Source organism: Nilaparvata lugens, chromosome 5 (assembly GCF_014356525.2).
Source record: "Nilaparvata lugens isolate BPH chromosome 5, ASM1435652v1, whole genome shotgun sequence".
Classification (NCBI taxonomy): Eukaryota; Metazoa; Arthropoda; class Insecta; order Hemiptera; family Delphacidae; genus Nilaparvata; species Nilaparvata lugens.
The window spans coordinates 30,324,776-30,344,488 of record NC_052508.1 but is presented as its reverse complement, the minus strand read 5'-3'; the positions used below and the strand labels follow the sequence as shown (position 1 = coordinate 30,344,488).

Here is a 19,713-nt window from a genome sequence, read left to right as displayed (position 1 = left end):
TAAGCAATTTGAATGCAGGTACCTGTAACTTTTCAGGTTTCCGACTTTGATGTCATTATTGATTCAATTATCAGTACCTATTACAAAAACTACCTTCAACTCATCACCTTAATGATAAAGCAATTTCAAGAATTTCAAAAAACCGTGAAGCTTTACTTTAGTAGAACAATGTCAAGAATTCAAAAAACCGTGCAAGTTTCATTTTTCAAGAAATTTATTGTTTTCATGCCTAGTTCTATATTTTTTGACAAAAACCCCTTCATTAATAGTAAACAACCCTTCATTACTGGCAATGAGCCAGACCAGCTAGACCAGTGTCATAAGTCATGAATAAAAAGTTTAATATTTTAATCACCATTCAACAGATTGTAAGATATTCTCAAAATAGAATATATGAAGTATCTATTATTTATCCTATTATATTAAGCGAGCAATTTTTGTATATATTTTTATATCTGGTTATTTTTATAACTGGTTATCTGGCTATTTATATGGTTATTTATGTTCAACGGATCTCGGAAACGGCTCTAACGATTTTCACGAAATTTGGAACATAGTAGGTTTATAATTCCATTGCACTAGGTCTCATCCCTGGAAAAACTCGCTGAAGGACATGAAAAGGATAATTCATCCTTGGAAAAAACAGATGATAATTTCGTCGTCTGTCGATAACAGAAGATGCATGTCCCTGTGTGGGAGATAAGCTGTATAATCAATCAGCTTACCGTATCTCACGAGAAATATGATCTAGAAATTTTAATAGACTTGATCAAAATAATCTGATTTGTTGACATGATATGGTAGGTATATCATTCTAAATTAGAATATATCATAATTTCCAAAGTTGATCATTATTTTACAGTTTTAAGTGTTTAGTGAGTGTTATTTTGTTATTCAATTTGGCTAACAATATAGGTAAATTAGAACTTTTCTGTTTTCAAAAATGTTTGGACTGAAAATTTGACCTGAATTCAAGTGTATGGAACATAACCTACTTTTTGGAATATTTAGTGCACTAGCTGGCCCGGCGAACTTCGTACCGCCGAATAGTTAATCTCATCTCATGACAAACTTTAGCTGGATGCACACCTGGGGAGGCGCGATGCGGCATTTTGCATCCAGGTGGTTCTTGCTTATTGGTTTGAATGGAAGAACTCACACACACTGAATCAGACATGGCGTGGAACGGTGTGATGAGGCAATCTCCATAAGATCAACACTTTGTATCACCAAGCCGCGCCTTCTCAGGTATGCTTAGCTTAATCTGATGTCACTAAATTTTTATGAAAATCATCCAACAATCAGTATTGTTGGCGCACTCACACAACTTTCCTTGCCGTTATGAAAATTGATCACCTGACGCTAGTGTTTCCGCGCATCTCACGTCTACTGTTCAAAGATTTGATCCAGCTGGTGACAGGGCAATAACGCTGGAGACCCACGAGGTCTGCAATCTCTTCATAGTGAATGATTTAATAGAATCAACAGTGGCCAACAGTTTGCAATTGGATAATCACATTTTCTCGAATATCGAGCTTATTTTTAATTTTAGGTGAAAATGTTACTGAACGTTAATTGTAGAGATTCTTATGCTCAATCTTTTCCACTCAAATTTTTTTGTTTAAATTGTATCTCAAGCCTGATAATTGAGAATCTAAAATCCAACTTTGCATAGATGGGGCGGAGCTCCTGAAATTTTTACAGATATGGGACTTGTGGCAGTTGATAGAGATAATTGATGACTATTTCAGGTATAACTTTAATCATAATCGTTGGAGCCGTTTTCGAGAAAATCGCGAAAAAACCTGTTTTTGACAAAATTTTGGTCATTTTAGCCGCAATCTTGAATAGCATTTGATCGAAATTGTTCGTGTCGGATCCTTATATTGTAAGGACCTTACGTTCCAAATTTCAAGTCATTCCGTTGATTGGGAGATGAGATATCGTGTACACAGACGCACATACACTCATATACACACACACACACACACACACACACACACACACACACATACAGACCAATACCCAAAAACCACTTTTTCGGACTCAGGGGACCTTGAAACGTATAGAAATGTAGAAATTGGGGTACCTTAATTTTTTCGGAAAGCAATCTTGAAATTTGGAACTTAAAGTCCTTACAATATAAGGATCCGACACGAATAATTTCGATCAAATGCTATTCAAGATGGCGGCTAAAATGACAAAAATGTTGTCAAAAACAGGGTTTTTCGCGATTTTCTCGAAAACGGCTCCAACGATTTCGATTAAATTCATGCCTGGAATAGTCATTGATGAGCTCCTACAATTATTGCCACAAGTCCCATATCTGTAAAAATTTCAGGAGCTCCGCCCCATCTATGCAAAGTTGGATTTCAGATTCCCAATTATTAGGCTTCAGATACAATTGAAACAAAAAAATTCGAGTGGAGAAGATTGAGCATAAAAATCTCTACAAATTATGTTGAGTAACATTTTCACCTAAAATTGATATTAAGCTCGAAATTCGAGAAAATGTGATTATCCAATATTGCAAACTGTTAGCAACTGTTGATTCTATTAAATCATTCACTATGAAGAGATATCAGACCTCGTATATCTCCAGCGTTATTGTACTGTCACCAGCGGGCTTAGATCTTTGTTTATAAGTAGTAGACTTGTGATGCGCGTGAACACTAGCGTCAGGTGATCAATTCTAATAACGGCAAGGAAAGTTGTGTGAGTGCGCCACACCAGATTTTTATTTTTTCGGAAAGAAATTATACTTTCCTTACCTATGGTAATAGGGCAAGGAAAGTAAAAACAGATCTACCGACGGCTGTTGGATGACGCAATGATTATAACAGCTGATTTTTATTTCTGTGTGTGGCCAGCTCACAAATCTTTTCCCATAAGGATTACATGCAAACTTTGAAGGACCGTAGGAGAGTCCTGAAGTCGGATTATAAATTTGATAGGCCATAAACCTGGTCTGGTGTGGTGAACACAAATAAAAAAATTTAATTGAATGTCAAAATTCAAGGCACGATTTTTATTTATATAGAAGAAGATATAGATAAATCGAGATTCGGGGAAGAATCAGTTTTGGGCTGTGCCTGTTGGTCCTTCCCCAATCATTTTGAAGAATTGAGTTCTATTTATCAATAAATAACGAGCGAAGCTCGATGCCCCGATATTATTCTTTGTAAATTAAGTATATTTGAAGAAATGATGATGAAACACGAAGTGTATTTAATTGAATCAAACAAACTTATTTGGTAGATACAGAACGTTCACATAATATTTTTCAAACATGTGATAGGAACAAAGAATAGAATGTGCATCTATATCTATAAAAGCGAAATGGCACTCACTCACTCACTGACTGACTGACTCACTCACTCACTCACTCGCAGAACTAAAAATCTACTGGACCAAAAACGTTCAAATTTGGTAGGTATGTTCAGTTGACCCTTTAGAGGCGCACTAAGAACGGATTTGGAAAAAATTCCAAAGATACGCCCAAAATCTGCGTTTTTCCAGCGTTTTCTCAGCTTTATCGAGAACAAATGAATAGAAAATGTTCAAATTTAGTACAGACGCTCAGCTAGGGTGTAATAATGTTGTGTTAGAAGGAATTTGCAATAACGTCAAAGATACGCCCAAATTTAGCGTTTTTCCAGCGTTTTTTTTTTTTTTTTTTGCTTTTTCTCAGATTTATCGAGAACAAATGAGCAGAAATTGTTCGAATTTAGTACAGCAGCTGAGCTAGGGTGTAATAATGTTGTGTTAGAAGGAATTTGCAATAACGCCAAATATACGCCCAAAATAAGCGTTTTTTGCTTTTTCTCAGATCTATCGAGAACAAATAAACAGAAATTGCTCAAATTTAGAACAGAGCTAGGGTGTAGTAGAAGGGTAGGGCTAGGGCTGAGCTAGGTGTAGTAGGGTGTAGTATCAATGTTCCGGTAGAAGGAATTTGCAATAACGCCAAAGATACGCCAAAATCTTCGTTTTTTCAGCGTTTTTTTTTTTTTTTTTTTGCTTTTTCTCAGATTTATCTAGAATAAATGAACAGAAAATGTACAAATTTGGTACAGAGGTTTAGCTAGGGTCTAAAAATTTTGTGATGAGGTGACTTTGATATTTCATCAAAGATACGCCCAAAATCAGCGTTTTCCAACGTTTTTTCAGCTTTTCTGCGTTTTCTCAGTACTTTGACTTTCTGATGGAATGAAGCATGCTCAAATGAAAAATGCAGGCGAGCGAAGAGAGATCGCTGATCTCATTTTTGGACGATCCAGTCGGGGGTCCAGGGGGCTCCGCCCCCTAGACGTATATGGCGAGCGAAGCGAGCCTGACGGCTAGTAAGAAATAAAGCTTATCTTCAACATGCATGCTGTAATGTCAAGACATTCTCTGATGAGAAAAGACTACGAGTTTTTCATGCAAACAAATCAAGTAATCACATCAATTGAAATTTATTGCTCACAAATTTATTTATCAAGCAACTAATTACAGTACTTATCTCACTAACTTGATTAATAAATTCTTGTAATTTAAATTGCTTGTAAGTACGCCCAGTTATGAACATATTATAATAGTGGACTAATGAAGTTGGTAAACACACTCATAACAAAATACAGATTCTCATAAAGTTGACTAAGTAGTTTCAAGGAAGATAAAAGGCTATTTGAATACAAACATAGTAATTAAATAATAAGAGCTCTCGATGTCAGATTACAATATTAAGGGAAGTTCAGATTCAGATGGAAATAAATTGGAAATTGCATTTGTTCAAATGCTAATCAATAATTTACAGCATTTAATCGGGATTTTCGTTAAATAATAAAAGTTCAGACTCGTTCACCTCATCTTTATCTTTGCTTTCTCTAAAACCAAGTTTGTCATTCTTTCGGTAAGATTTATTTATTTAACAACAATGACAAAACAACTTAATCATAAAATGATTGAAAACGAAAAAACAGGCTTATAGCCCTTACTATTCCATTCCCGAATTTTGATAATATGCTTATTAGTCCAAAAGAGGTTATGATTCTTCAGCAGTTTTAAACACATACATTTTGATCCCAAAAGCTTACCGTATTTCATGAAATTTACAACTTCAGAATTAAAAATTATTTTTAAATATACACATTTCATATGCCCCGGGATCAGCCAGATGAATGCAGTTATGATAATACCGAAGCTCCAAAATTTTAGGTGGAAAATGCTAGGAATAATGTACAGTATTCGGTGAATTCCCAACTGATTTTGAAGAACATAACTGAGTGATATAGATCCCAGAAATAGGAATAATACCCATTAACTCGATGACTTTCAAGTGACGTTTAAAATAAACACTGAAATTCAGTGTCAAAGGGAATAAAATTTGAAAATAGAAATGAAAATTAATTTGAATAGAGAAAACTGTATTTTCATACCACAGCTACGGATTTCTAGATGAATGATGGAAGCTCGATGGGGAAAAATGATGGAACAGCTTGGGAAAGATGAACAAAAAAGTACTGAACAGAAAATGGAGAGAGTGAGAGAGAGAGTTAGTTTGTGTGTATGAGTGAGAGAGAGGTAATCTCTGTCAAGCGTTGGTCGGCGTGCCTTGCTGAAGCGACAAATCCGTTCTATCGGTTATTCTATTGGAAGTTGTGTCGCAGTCTCACAGGCTGTCCTGTCTGTCGTATGTGTGGACATCAAAGCAAATGCAAACGGATATCGATAAAAGTCGGCTGCCATGAGATGAGAGAAGTACGTGGTAGGAGGTAGGAGGAGGAATGCTGTGGCTACACCATTATTCTGCCTACTGTATAGTGGAGCAGCCTCTGCCTCTGGTCATCTATAATCCTACCACTAGTGTTCTCTCTACAGTCTCTCACTGCTATCATAATCTTAATAATCATTATTCCGTGACAAAAGCATTTCATTCTTCTTCCCAAAGTATATTTTGGTTAGTTAATGTCACTTGGTATGTGAATCTAACTTGATTATTGAATCCAAGTCTAAAATTCATTAATATAACAACATCAACTGAAAAGTTATTGATCTGCTACATAAATCACAATATTATTCATCGATACTTGAAAATTGAATAATGGAGACCTCACTTGAACACATTGCTCAGTGGCTCATACGGTTCAATAGAACCGTATTAGGACAATATTATGGTAATTCTATCATGTATTTCTGGGGAAGATTACATTATTATAACCACAAGTAACAACAAATTATAAATCAATTTTATTCCAATCCATTATGTTCAAAGCTTCGGAAATACGGATTTGATCTGACTGGATTCTGATACATTTCGAATTTGAAACATATTCAACTACAGGAGTTGGAAATGTTCGAGTCTAATCCAAACATCACAAAAGTCATCTAGATGTGAGCTCAGTTCTCAACTATATTCTACCAAAATTTGTTAAATTTCTATCACAGACACCATCTGACTATCGATAAATAAGAATGTGTAGATGTTGATGCCAAGAGCTACGTTGAAAACCAACTGCTTCAATTGCACTGCTTCTACAACTGTGTGGGCAGTACTCCAATATTCGAATATTGCAGCGATAAGGTCAAATTAGCATGGAGCTCGCTGACAGGACAATCAACTCAGTTGAGGCTTTCATTTCGAATAAGAGGGAGGCCTACAGTGTGTGGGAGAGCTCACAATTTGTCCGAGAATGGGGGAAATTCTACAATAGTTTGAATTCATGCCAAACATTGGGGAAAACAGTATCTAATTGCTATCATAAAATACAGTTCATCCAACATGCAATTTTGTTTCATAAAAAGTTCTAAAAATAACATTTCAAAGGTGAAGTTCTTGTTGAAATTACATTGGAGAACAATACGCTAAGGGCAGTTTTGGGAATAAATTGACACGACGGTACTTTAAAAAAAAGCCAGGCTGGCCTACCAGAAGCAACCGATAAGTTTGAAGCTCAGCTCCATCGTGCAGCGAGTGTTCAAGGGTCGGCTCCCTTCACAGAACAACTAATTAAGAGCCCGAAATTAACAGCCGCCAAAAGTTCATTTTTATTCTTTTTCTCTTCTGTGTTGCCTCGGTATCGTGATTGACTCGACGCCATCTCTATTCAATGGACAACGTTAAATTGTAAACGTGTTTCGCCCAGAAACGAGTCAGTTCTGTAGCATTTACATTCTCCTCATTGGGACCACTGCTTCGTAACTGAACGTGAGCTTTGCAGCTGAAACATTACTCTAAATTAGCGCTGACCAATGGACAAAAAAATACTCTATTTTTCAACATGAATGATGACATATTCATGCTTTATATATTCCTAACAGTAGACAACATAAAATTATATTGAACTCTTTCGTCAAATAATTATCATATTTTAATGCGTTGTTGATAAACATATGAGCTCTAAGGCCATTTTAGAAGCAGGGAATCATTTGAAACATCTTCAACATTGATAATGTGCAGGCATTCTAACTTTAAAGTTCCTTGGAGACCAAAATACGATCTTCCGACTACTTTTGACAATTGAAAAAATAATTTCAATTATTTCTGAGAAACTTTCTTGCTTTCGCCACTTACTTATCTTTCAAATCAAAAAAGTTACCAGCATGTCGAAAATTTCATGTTTTCTGCTCGAAATGTCTCTACATTGACGAACATAATCATTAATTAAAAAATAACTATGTGTCGGATAAAAATGATCCAGACACTAATAGAAAGGAGACATTCTCCCCGTAATTTGATATAAAATTATCACGCATTAAGACGCCCCATGATTCTGAGAGAAGTGATATTCAAAAGAAAAACAAATCTTCGCGATGTTTCCAATTTTATCATAAAAGTTTAATTTCCTTTTAATCCTTCAACCCTGAAACTTTTAGCACTACTAGAATATCGGGGATGATATTCTACATACCATTCTGACGTTGAATTGGAAATTTGAGAAAGTTGCAATTTTACACGAATTGGCAACCTTGTAATTTCTTCGGATGGAGGGCCAAGTCTCAACATAATTATTTTACACAGACTATAATGTGAAAAATAAATAGTCGAATAGTCTTCATAGTATCTATCATCCATAAAAACGTAGGGCGATAGACCGATGTTCAAAAATATCGATGTTTACTGTTCGATGTTTTTCACTTATCGATGTGAAGGTGAAAAAAAACATCGATGTTTTGTCTGTCGATACCCATCCCTAATTTAAAACAATATATAGACTGCACCAAGCAATAAGTTGGACTTTAATTTAAGAAGTATGTGGAAGTACATGGAGTATGCGACTCCCAATCTTCCAATTAATTTCAATTTAGAGACCATTCATCATCCTCTGTCTCAATCACGATTCATTTCAACGTTTCTAAAACTAACATTTATGAAATCATCCTTAGAGCCAATTTCTATTGAATTTATGAAATCTTTATTCATGGAGTGGAATGAATATATTTAATATTAGTTGAGTATCGAATTAAACAGTATGTTTTCCTCGACAGGGTTTGAATAGTTTGAATATAGACTATAATTGCGTGTGACACTGCACTTTTATAGGTCTTATAGTAGATGATCTAGTAATCTAGTTTATATATGTGGTTAATTTATCAACGTTAGAGTAGTTAAGAATGAAAATTATGTTGATTGTGAATTTTTTATAAATTTGAGAATCTTGTGCCTGATATAGTAATAGAGTTTTCATTTATCTTAATCTAATAATGGGGATTTGAAATTGGGAGTTATAAAGCTGTGCATCATAAATAACAAACAGAGGTCTCTGACCTCTACAAATCAAACATTGCCTCTTGAAGAGTTTAAATCTTTCAAAGATGGGAGTTCATGCAATGGGCGAAGAAGATTGGAAAAGGAAAGACGCTAGCTCTTGTGAAGGAGCCTAATGAATAAATCATTTTATCATGGATTAGGCAGGCCACAGTGGTGAATTTCTATGTAAAGCGGCTTGCCAGCAAGAAAAACGCAGTGATCCGATTAACACAAGCTGGAATTCACCAGTTACATCTTACAAGAACCAATTGAAAGGAGGGTGCTAAAGAAGGGACAGGCTATGATTTAATGATAATACTCACGAAAGCATTAAATCAAAGGGGGTGAGTTGGCATTTCTTTTGGTTTTACCTGAAAATTGCAAAGCGTTTCCAGCGTTTTTCTGCGTTTTCTCAGCTTTCTCAACAACTAATTGACAAAAGATATTCAAACTTGGTACATAGGCACCAAACAAATTCATATTTAATAGTATTAGAGATATGAATGTTTGTCAAGTTCTCTATATCATTCCTGTTTCAAATTTTAAAGAATTATTAGACTGAAATACAATAATATCTCATAATATCCTAACCAAATCTCTAATTGAGAAATTACTGAATAGCCTCAATTCTGATAAAAACATAATGTATTTGCAACCCTGGACTACATAATTCAAAGAAAACTGGTGATTGAATCCAGCCTGAAAGTCTCTATTGACTTTTTGACGGAAGGAAGAAAGCACAAATGAAAAATGTAGACGAGCGAAGCGAGCCTGCTGATCCTATTTCTGCATGATCCAGCCGTGGGTCCAGGGGACGGAGCCACCTGGCTAGACGGATAAGGCGAGTGAAACGAGTACAAAGATATTTTAAGAAAATTATTTCATTTGCATCGTTCATACGTCATACTCAAACGAATTGCAATAATCTACATTTTAAATCGCTTCCATCCATTTGCGTTCTAAATTGCAATAATTTTACATCTACACCACGAAAATGATTTCAACATAATATCTAAAGTATCAATAGCTTGGATAATACTGAAACTGCTGAATGAATTACCCACAATGTAAAATCATTAGTAGGCATTACTGAAGATAGATAAGAATGCAAAATTAAGAAGTTGCTCACTTGGAAAATTGCGACGGTACTCATACCACTGCACTGCAATTTGTTTTACACCGGTGAGACTCTAATAATGAAACGACTTTATGGGCCAGGAGCAGAAGGAAGTTCAGAGCAGAAGAAATAATAGACGCTTTCTGCAAATGCCCTCATCACACACACGCACGCTCTCTAACTCTCGTACTTTAAAACTGCACACCCTTTCAGCATTAATGAAATGTGCAAGCCATGCAGCTGTTGAATACGAAGCAATATACAGTACTTCTGATAACTTCAACTAACTTAAACTCAACTCCCTTAACCAATAGAGATGATCAAATGCAATCTTTTTCCGCGAATTTAATGTGTATTTTTTCTGTTACACATGTCAAGCAAATAAATCGCTTCCATCCAATTGCGTCAAAAATTAATACCGTAATCAATTTTAATTCTATCAATAGCAAGGAAGGAGAAGTTGGATACAGGTTCAACCAATTTGTATCTAATCCCTGATTCTAATTATCTAGATTGTGGAATATAGGCCGTCAGTTCAGAATCTTACGGTATGGTGCTTTTTTGTGAGTGATGCCTACATGAGCTCTTAGCTTATGCGTCAGTAATGGAACGGATGATCAAGATGAATGAGTGGACCTACTGTATTTCTGCATATAGCTATTGCATAAATTTTATAATCTTTGCTGACGCTAATTACTAATTCCTGATAGTATCTGGTTGACTTATAGATAGTCATAATTCAAAAGACTGAATAAGATTGTGTATTACAGAAGAAAATGTTTAGATAAAAATCATTAAAATTCTTGGAATATGGTCAATCTCTAGTTGAAGTCAGAAAACAAAAATTATCTACAGAACAGATGAAGAGATCAACAACATCGGCTATAAAAAGACACATAATACTGATTTCTTTGCCGGAATCATTTTTCATGTTGTATCACAAGAGTCCAATTTTAACAACGTCATCCACCAAAGCTCATGATATTTCAGGAGTGCACACATTTCATGTGAAATGAGCTTTTCGAGATTTTTTAATTTAATGAAATTCGACCCACAATTTACAGAATTACTACTCGCAAGCAGGGAAAAAGCTCATGGCATGCAATGAGCCATTTGAAAAAAGAGATAGAGTGAGATGGCACAGTTGATGGAAAAAGTTACGCTTAGGTGTGTGGTGCAAAATGGTTACAACGAAATTGTCTTTTTCCAGTTATGTCCTCATCTCTTCATCACGTTCCTTCACTATGCTCACTATTTCTCTTTTTTTTCTCGACGCTACACTTTACTCAAACTAAGATCCTCTACTTATCTTTCTTCTGTCTCGGTCACATACAAATTCTTTCTTCATCCCCTCCACGTTTCAGCCCCTAACAGCAAACTCGTCTGTAGTCGGGGGAGGTTAGTCGATATATATTAGATAAGTTTCTCCTTTATAACTTGGGAAAGCTCATCCCGTAAGCCGTCTAGCTCTCCAACTCCTCCTTCTAGCACACCATCGACCTCCTCTCCTCTAAGCTCGGTTCAACCACTTGGCTGTTTCAGAACTTCCAAACTGTTGATCTAATGAAGAAGAATGATCCATTGTCGAGAATCGTTCGAATTCAATACATGCAGGCCGCACACACACACACACACACACACACACACACACACACACACACTCACACACTCACAAACAATTACATTAATATCAACCTCATGAAATCTAATAAGCAACTGACAACTGGCCCTTGTTATTATCATAATGAATACAGTGCCATAAGATATGTAGAAACAGTCAAAAACGCATTTTTTGCAACACATCACGTCTACAATTTACATCCGATCTTGAGAAAATTTTCATTATATGGAGTATATAATGTAGCAGGGCAATTGCTATTTTCATTGTATGAAGTATGTAATGTAGCAGAGGGAATGCTATCTCAAATTTTAAATATTCCTTCCGAAAATATTTCAAAATTAGATAATTAGTTTATTTTTGTTTTAAATATTGAATTATTTTCAAATTGAAAAATTAAAACGCAATTGTCATAAAGAATCTTATCCAAGAATATCATTTTTATCTTTCCAAAAAGATCAAGTCGACTGCTACCGCGCGCTCATGAGGCTTGTCGCAAATTAAGACGCGACGTGACATGTTGCAATGTGCGTCTGCTACATGAGTTGATATATACATAATATGATAGTATTATGATGTTCACATTACCAAGTGTGAACATTATAGAATGATCATATGAAATGAACATATCTAGCAGACACGTCACGTTGCAATTTGCGACAAGCTATAGCCTAGGGTGATGTGATACAGAAACTGACAGTTCAAGTTCAAGAGTGATTTCTATCATCTTGACCACCCCAAGCAGATATCCTTCCAATGGTACAACGAGAGCTCGATATTTTTTGTAGTAGAACGACACATTGCAAACAATTGATCTAATCACTTTTCATACCAAGAGATGCTGTCATTATACAAGCTACTTCTAGTGCGATATGATCTAGTATCATACTTTTGCAGCTATAGATCGCGCCATTGCGTACTGGATTAGTTGCTGATATTAGTAGCTTTCATAACGTTTGCATAGCTCAGTTATGAGTGATCTATGACAAATATGGATCGGGGTTGCCTGTGATACAATACGATAAATTGTTTTAATTCTATTCTAGAAACATTTTCTTCAAAACTACTACTGTAGTAACTGTAGAAACTACTCTACTGTAGTTACTGTAGTAACTACTCTCAACACAAAATTAAAAATTTTAAATCTGTTTTCATTGAAAACCATCACATAGTATCAGCTCTGTCAAGTCTAGATCAAGAAATATTTGAGTGATTTGTAACTTTCTAATACAGCACCGTGTTGATAATCCAAAGTTCTGTGTAATCGTCTTGGGATTACCTTGGTTGTTCTTAATTATCCAACCTTCAACTCATTACACTTGTTCTATTGTGCCTGGAATCAAGAAACGCGCTATTGGAGTAGTAGAAGAGCAATGTCAAGTGCTTGCTGTTGAGCCTCTCCTCTCCAGGGAGCAGTTGAGAGGAGAGTTGAGGATTAAAGTGGTGAGGGGGAGAGAAGGTTGAGACTAGATGAGAGTATCATACGTCACACGGAAGCTTTGCATCCTCACACCCAGGGAAGGAAGCAGAGCAAACAACGCAAAAGAAGAAAGAAGAAGATCCATTGAATTTAACGAGGTAAGTGTCTTCTTCTGCGCTACTAATTTCAACTCCTGTTGGTGATGCCCTCACGGGACAAATGCAGCGGAAGGGGGGGGGTTCCTTCGAAATGGCGATAAACGAGGGTAGCAGGGGGCAGAGAAGAGTCGCAGTCGTTTCAGCGCCGTTATAGGTCATTACTACTCTACTGCGCCCCCACCCCCCTCTTAGGACCACCATCACCACCGCCCCTTCCCAACGTGGTGGTCCACCACAGCGCAGCGCACCAGCGAAAAAAGCAAAGTGCCCGAGTGCTTTGAACGTGACGAAAATTCACAGCACCCTACACTACCCCTCTCAACAAGTAAAATTCACTGCCTAACTGGATCACACAATATTTGGCTCTTTTACAGGGCAAATTTGTAATAACCAATAGCGTACTTGTATTTCAATTCAACTTGAGCTTGCCAGCTTGTCAGCTTACCACAGATTTTGAATCATGAATATAGCATGAACTAACTAAGTAGGAAACTATTTCTAATTATTGTTCCCTGGGATAAGTTGGTGCTACCTTTGATCGAGCTTCAGATTCACAAATTTTAAACATGAATGTAGAGTATAATAAATCTAGAATAAATAATGAGCTAATGTTAGCTAACTCTTTCATCATGTTGTTACTGTTGGCGTCATTTTTTCATCGGTTACGTCCGATGAGCGATTTTGGGGGTTAGCAGTCCACTGAGCGATCTATTGTTCAGAATAAGGATAGGCAGACGCAATGAATGGGAGGACTTGGGTGTCATTAATCATCAGGGACAGTGACGGAGGAAGGCCACAAGCGATAAATTGGTAGTGTCATGTTGATGATGATGATGATGATTGAATCAGTATCTACCTCCACCCATAAAAAGGAATCAGTTGGCCAAATCAGCAAAGATCGAACAGCTTTCAGCTTTGAACAGTTCAAATTCATCTCCATTATAGCCTATAAATAATATCTATATAATAAGAGAGAGTATATTTGTGTTTGTTCGCATACCGGAACAACGGGAATGATTTAGATCTCCAAATTTTGAACATAGATTCTAAAAATATAAATCTCGTGCACCTGGAAGCCCAAATTTCAATTTTCCTTCTAGATTTTTCAGAATTAATGTTCAAACTTCATTAATAGTACATACGATTTCATAAAAAAATCACCAAATCATATGGTCGGAATTAAAAAATATTATTATATTAAAGAACTGGATTATACGTGTATACAGGATGGTGTAAAGTCAAAGACCTTAAAGATGCATAGACTCACATGCAGCGCTAGTGTCGTACTTGGAATTGAAATCCGCCATTGAGGGGGCAACCCATAAGATTATTACATACCAATGCCACCAATGCCTTTGCGATCTATAGTATTACAAATATATAGATATAATATCTCGTGCTAAAATACCCCAATGGCGGCCTTCAATTTCAAGTAATAGCTATCATTGGGAAGGCATAGGCATTATGGGTCTATATCTTTTTAAGGTCTTTGTGTAAAGTAGTATAGGAAAATTATGTTTGACGCATCATCACGTCTGAACTACTGGACTGATTAACTTGAAATTTTGCATAAAGATTCTTGCTTAACCGAGGATGGTTATAAACCTATTTTTCCTCCACCTACTGTCAAAAGTACTTACTTTACTCCCTGAAACATGATACTAAAGTGTCACTTTTTCGCTCCCGGTACTAAAAAACAGAAAAACTCCCTAGGGAGTAAAAGTGACTCCATTTAAATAACATGGGAAGCATCTCTATTTTAAAAACGTACATTTGGAATAGGTCAGAAGGTCAGCTCAGATGAGGAAGCATATAGAGTAGTCATTAAACCAACTAAACTCAATACCTCAACCAGACATTTGATCGATGTATAAAATTTATGTTTGTATGCTGAAATTATTATTACAAACTTCATATCACTATACTAGAAAAAAATTATATTTTTTTCTTTTAATCCATGTTATTCAAAATACCAGCCAACGAATATTACTTATTAACTAATCAAATTTGAAACGGGAACTTCATCATAGCTGTAGTTGTGGCTGTCATTGTTGTTACAACTTTAGCCGACAGATAGTGCTGTCGGAGGAGAACTGTGATTACAAGCCAGCTGTTTCTGTTTACTTACTTTTTAGATTATGTTGTAACACATTGTTTGGTCACATACGTTTTAAAAAAAATATTTTATTTGCAGTTTTTATAAAAATGTAGGTGGAAGAAAAATGTTGTGTATATCACGAGTGAAAAATGTTTTTTCTCCCTCAGGAAAATTGTTGCCCTCGGCTTCGCCTCGGGCTTCAAACTTTTCCCTCAGGGAGAAAAAACAGCACTTTTCACTCTAGATATACAAATAACTATTAAATTCTTCAATATTTGATCACATCAAGTTTTCATCATTACTAGTGAAATATCCAAGTTGTATAGGGTGAAATTGGTGAGTTTGCATAATTTTGAAAAATCCTTGAAAAATACCCTTTTTTTGAAAATTTGTATCATAGCTCCGGAACCAAAAACGGTAGAGTCCTGCGCGACCACTCAATTTATTGGAAATTCTATTTTCTTTAATTTTGTCGAGAATGATTTTTCTTGAGAAACTCAAGGTTTTCGAGATTGAATGAGAAATTAAAAAAAAAGTCCGAAATTTTGGGGGTGAAGCCGCCCTCTGGCGTGCAGCAAATTTTGGATTTGAATTCAGCGCCCCAAAATACATATAGAACCGTCGAGAAAAATTCTTTCAGGGCTGTTTCCTCAAAAACGACCATTTGACTGGACTAATCTCCATTATTGGACGATTTAGATTTTGGATTTTGGTGGAGAGGATAGCCTTGATAAGTACCGCAGGTGTAGGGCCCTTTATCATTATTCTGAACAGTGGATCGCTCATCGGACGACACCTTTTCAACTAGTTTCATGCCTATAGGATTACAATCATTACCCAGGTTTAGAACTCTCAAAATAGTGAAGGCGTTTTTAATTCGCGGGAGACAATAAATCTCAAGAAGTGAATCGAAAGTAACGTGGTTGATTTTTAGTTACTGTACATGGTTTTTAGTTAAACAGATATAGTTATCCATGCCTTGTTTCCCCCTTCGTTTTTCCCCGACTTCAATAGACTATCCATAGTACTATGGATATTCAGACTACCAATAGAAGAACTAACATTCTTTTGTCTCGGTAGCTTTCCCCCCTCCAGAAAGAAAAAAATCAGTCACATCAAAACTGTTACTGATTCATTTAAGAATTTCAATATTTTTTCCAAATTACTATTTGGACAAAACTGTTTGTGGAAGAGGTATATCAAAGTATTGGCTATCGGGCTGGATACACTTGCAATCATTGTGAGAATAACGATCACACGAACTATTCGTTGAACAAACTATTGTTGACCTATTCACTCAATTGTCTCTTAAGAATAAACAAACTATTTAATGACGGTGGATTTTTGACAACATTTCAAGTCTCTTGAATTAAACAAACTATTGTTAAACTATTCTCTCAATTTGTCTCTTGAAGAACAGTAATATAGAATGCAGTAATATATATGGAATGCAGTGATACAGTAACTCAAAAACTTGAAATTCTCTTCAGTAAGGAGCAGTGATGATTTCTCTGTAACATTTGAGTGAAGGAATAAATAAATAGCCGGAGAGCATTCACATGTAGCGTGCTTATTAAAAAACAACATTTTACACAGACATTGAAGCAGTGGTTCTGTACCCCGCCGGTGAATGCCTGAGGACTGTGAAATATTCAGGGAGAAGCGGCCTGAGGCATCAATTAGCCGGGCCTTGATTTCGATTGTGAATAATGAATGTCTGCGAGCAGCATGGCATGGCATGGCACGCATCTTGGAGATGAGAGAGCCATGAGTCAGAGTGCAGCCGTTTGCGGTTTGTGCCGGCAAATATTTCTCCGTGCTTCAGCGTCCCTTGTGGTACCGCAAGCACTTAATCCTTTCTTACTTCCTCTACCAATTAACCCTCAGTTTGTACTGTACATCCTTTCTGTCCTACTTATTCAGCTGCACTACTCTATTCCCATCCCTCTCTCCATAACTTACCACTCCAGTTCCATCCATCTAAGAGTTCCTACTTGGAGTGCACCTTGGAAAACACTTACCTATCCAAATCAGACTAACCCAGTTTGCTAACAAGTATTTGCCTACAATAGTCATTGCATAAGACAGCTCATGTTTATTCTGCAAAGGGCAGAGCTAATAATATTGTTCAAATACATAGCTGGACAATAAGATGAAACAATGTTCGTTAAAAAGAGAACAACTTTTTTATGTTGTGATTTCATATGTTGTTTTTAGAGTTAACCCTCTCATCCGCAAAATCTCGTGATCATTTGAAAGTCCACGATTAGTTCTAAAATCATGCCAATAAGGAGCCGAGTCTAGTACGCTGTTTGGACTATTAAGGAGAATCATCCAATACCATTGTATTTCAAAGCATGTCAATTTTCGCACATAGAATGTTGGAGGCCAGTGATTCTAGAAAATGTAGAAGAAAACTTTAAATTCTGTTTAGATGGTTCGTGTAATGTATTTAGAAATCATATGTTTAATCGAAATGTTACCATGGGATTTAGAAATAATTGACCGAAGCGAAGCTGAGGTCTTAGTTTCGACTCGATCGGCTTTTGTCTGTTTGTTTGTACCGCAGTTACAGTTGCAGTTATTGTCCGATTTGGATGAAATTTGATATGCAAGTTCTTTGAAACAAGGCGCAGAAACGTATGTGTAACGATTTTTGATAAGACCTCTGGTTTTTTTGTAATTTAAAAAAACCTTAAACTAACCTCAATCCAGAAAGGATGTGTCTTTGAAGATACAGCAATTCATGTTCATACTTTTTCGCATCTATTGTTACGAGCACATGGTGACCAAGTTGGTTAGACCGTGGCTTCTCATAATTTTGAAAAATCCTTGAAAAATACCCTTTTTTTGAAAATTTGTATCATAGCTCCGGAACCAAAAACGGTAGAGTCCTGCGCGACCACTCAATTTATTGGAAATTCTATTTTCTTTAATTTTGTCGAGAATGATTTTTCTTGAGAAACTCAAGGTTTTCGAGATTGAATGAGAAATTAAAAAAAAAAGTCCGAAATTTTGGGGGTGAAGCCGCCCTCTGGCGTGCAGCAAATTTTGGATTTGAATTCAGCGCCCCAAAATACATATAGAACCGTCGAGAAAAATTCTTTCAGGGCTGTTTCCTCAAAAACGACCATTTGACTGGACTAATCTCCATTATTGGACGATTTAGATTTTGGATTTTGGTGGAGAGGATAGCCTTGATAAGTACCGCAGGTGTAGGGCCCTTTATCATTATTCTGAACAGTGGATCGCTCATCGGACGACACCTTTTCAACTAGTTTCATGCCTATAGGATTACAATCATTACCCAGGTTTAGAACTCTCAAAATAGTGAAGGCGTTTTTAATTCGCGGGAGACAATAAATCTCAAGAAGTGAATCGAAAGTAACGTGGTTGATTTTTAGTTACTGTACATGGTTTTTAGTTAAACAGATATAGTTATCCATGCCTTGTTTCCCCCTTCGTTTTTCCCCGACTTCAATAGACTATCCATAGTACTATGGATATTCAGACTACCAATAGAAGAACTAACATTCTTTTGTCTCGGTAGCTTTCCCCCCTCCAGAAAGAAAAAAATCAGTCACATCAAAACTGTTACTGATTCATTTAAGAATTTCAATATTTTTCCAAATTACTATTTGGACAAAACTGTTTGTGGAAGAGGTATATCAAAGTATTGGCTATCGGGCTGGATACACTTGCAATCATTGTGAGAATAACGATCACACGAACTATTCGTTGAACAAACTATTGTTGACCTATTCACTCAATTGTCTCTTAAGAATAAACAAACTATTTAATGACGGTGGATTTTTGACAACATTTCAAGTCTCTTGAATTAAACAAACTATTGTTAAACTATTCTCTCAATTTGTCTCTTGAAGAACAGTAATATAGAATGCAGTAATATATATGGAATGCAGTGATACAGTAACTCAAAAACTTGAAATTCTCTTCAGTAAGGAGCAGTGATGATTTCTCTGTAACATTTGAGTGAAGGAATAAATAAATAGCCGGAGAGCATTCACATGTAGCGTGCTTATTAAAAAACAACATTTTACACAGACATTGAAGCAGTGGTTCTGTACCCCGCCGGTGAATGCCTGAGGACTGTGAAATATTCAGGGAGAAGCGGCCTGAGGCATCAATTAGCCGGGCCTTGATTTCGATTGTGAATAATGAATGTCTGCGAGCAGCATGGCATGGCATGGCACGCATCTTGGAGATGAGAGAGCCATGAGTCAGAGTGCAGCCGTTTGCGGTTTGTGCCGGCAAATATTTCTCCGTGCTTCAGCGTCCCTTGTGGTACCGCAAGCACTTAATCCTTTCTTACTTCCTCTACCAATTAACCCTCAGTTTGTACTGTACATCCTTTCTGTCCTACTTATTCAGCTGCACTACTCTATTTCCCATCCCTCTCTCCATAACTTACCACTCCAGTTCCATCCATCTAAGAGTTCCTACTTGGAGTGCACCTTGGAAAACACTTACCTATCCAAATCAGACTAACCCAGTTTGCTAACAAGTATTTGCCTACAATAGTCATTGCATAAGACAGCTCATGTTTATTC

The 19,713-nt window shown here is 36.4% G+C and overlaps 1 protein-coding gene across 1 annotated transcript in view; it reads right to left on the bottom strand.

Annotated features, from left to right (window-relative positions):
* LOC111044439 (beta-1-syntrophin) overlaps nt 1–15,956 on the bottom strand; it is an 80,480-nt gene extending 64,524 nt beyond the window's left edge. The window contains exon 1 of the mRNA XM_039429445.1: nt 15,881–15,956. Coding sequence (XP_039285379.1) covers nt 15,881–15,956 — 76 coding nt within the window. The remainder of the gene's footprint in view (nt 1–15,880) is intronic.
* Between the last annotated feature and the right edge of the window lie 3,757 nt (nt 15,957–19,713).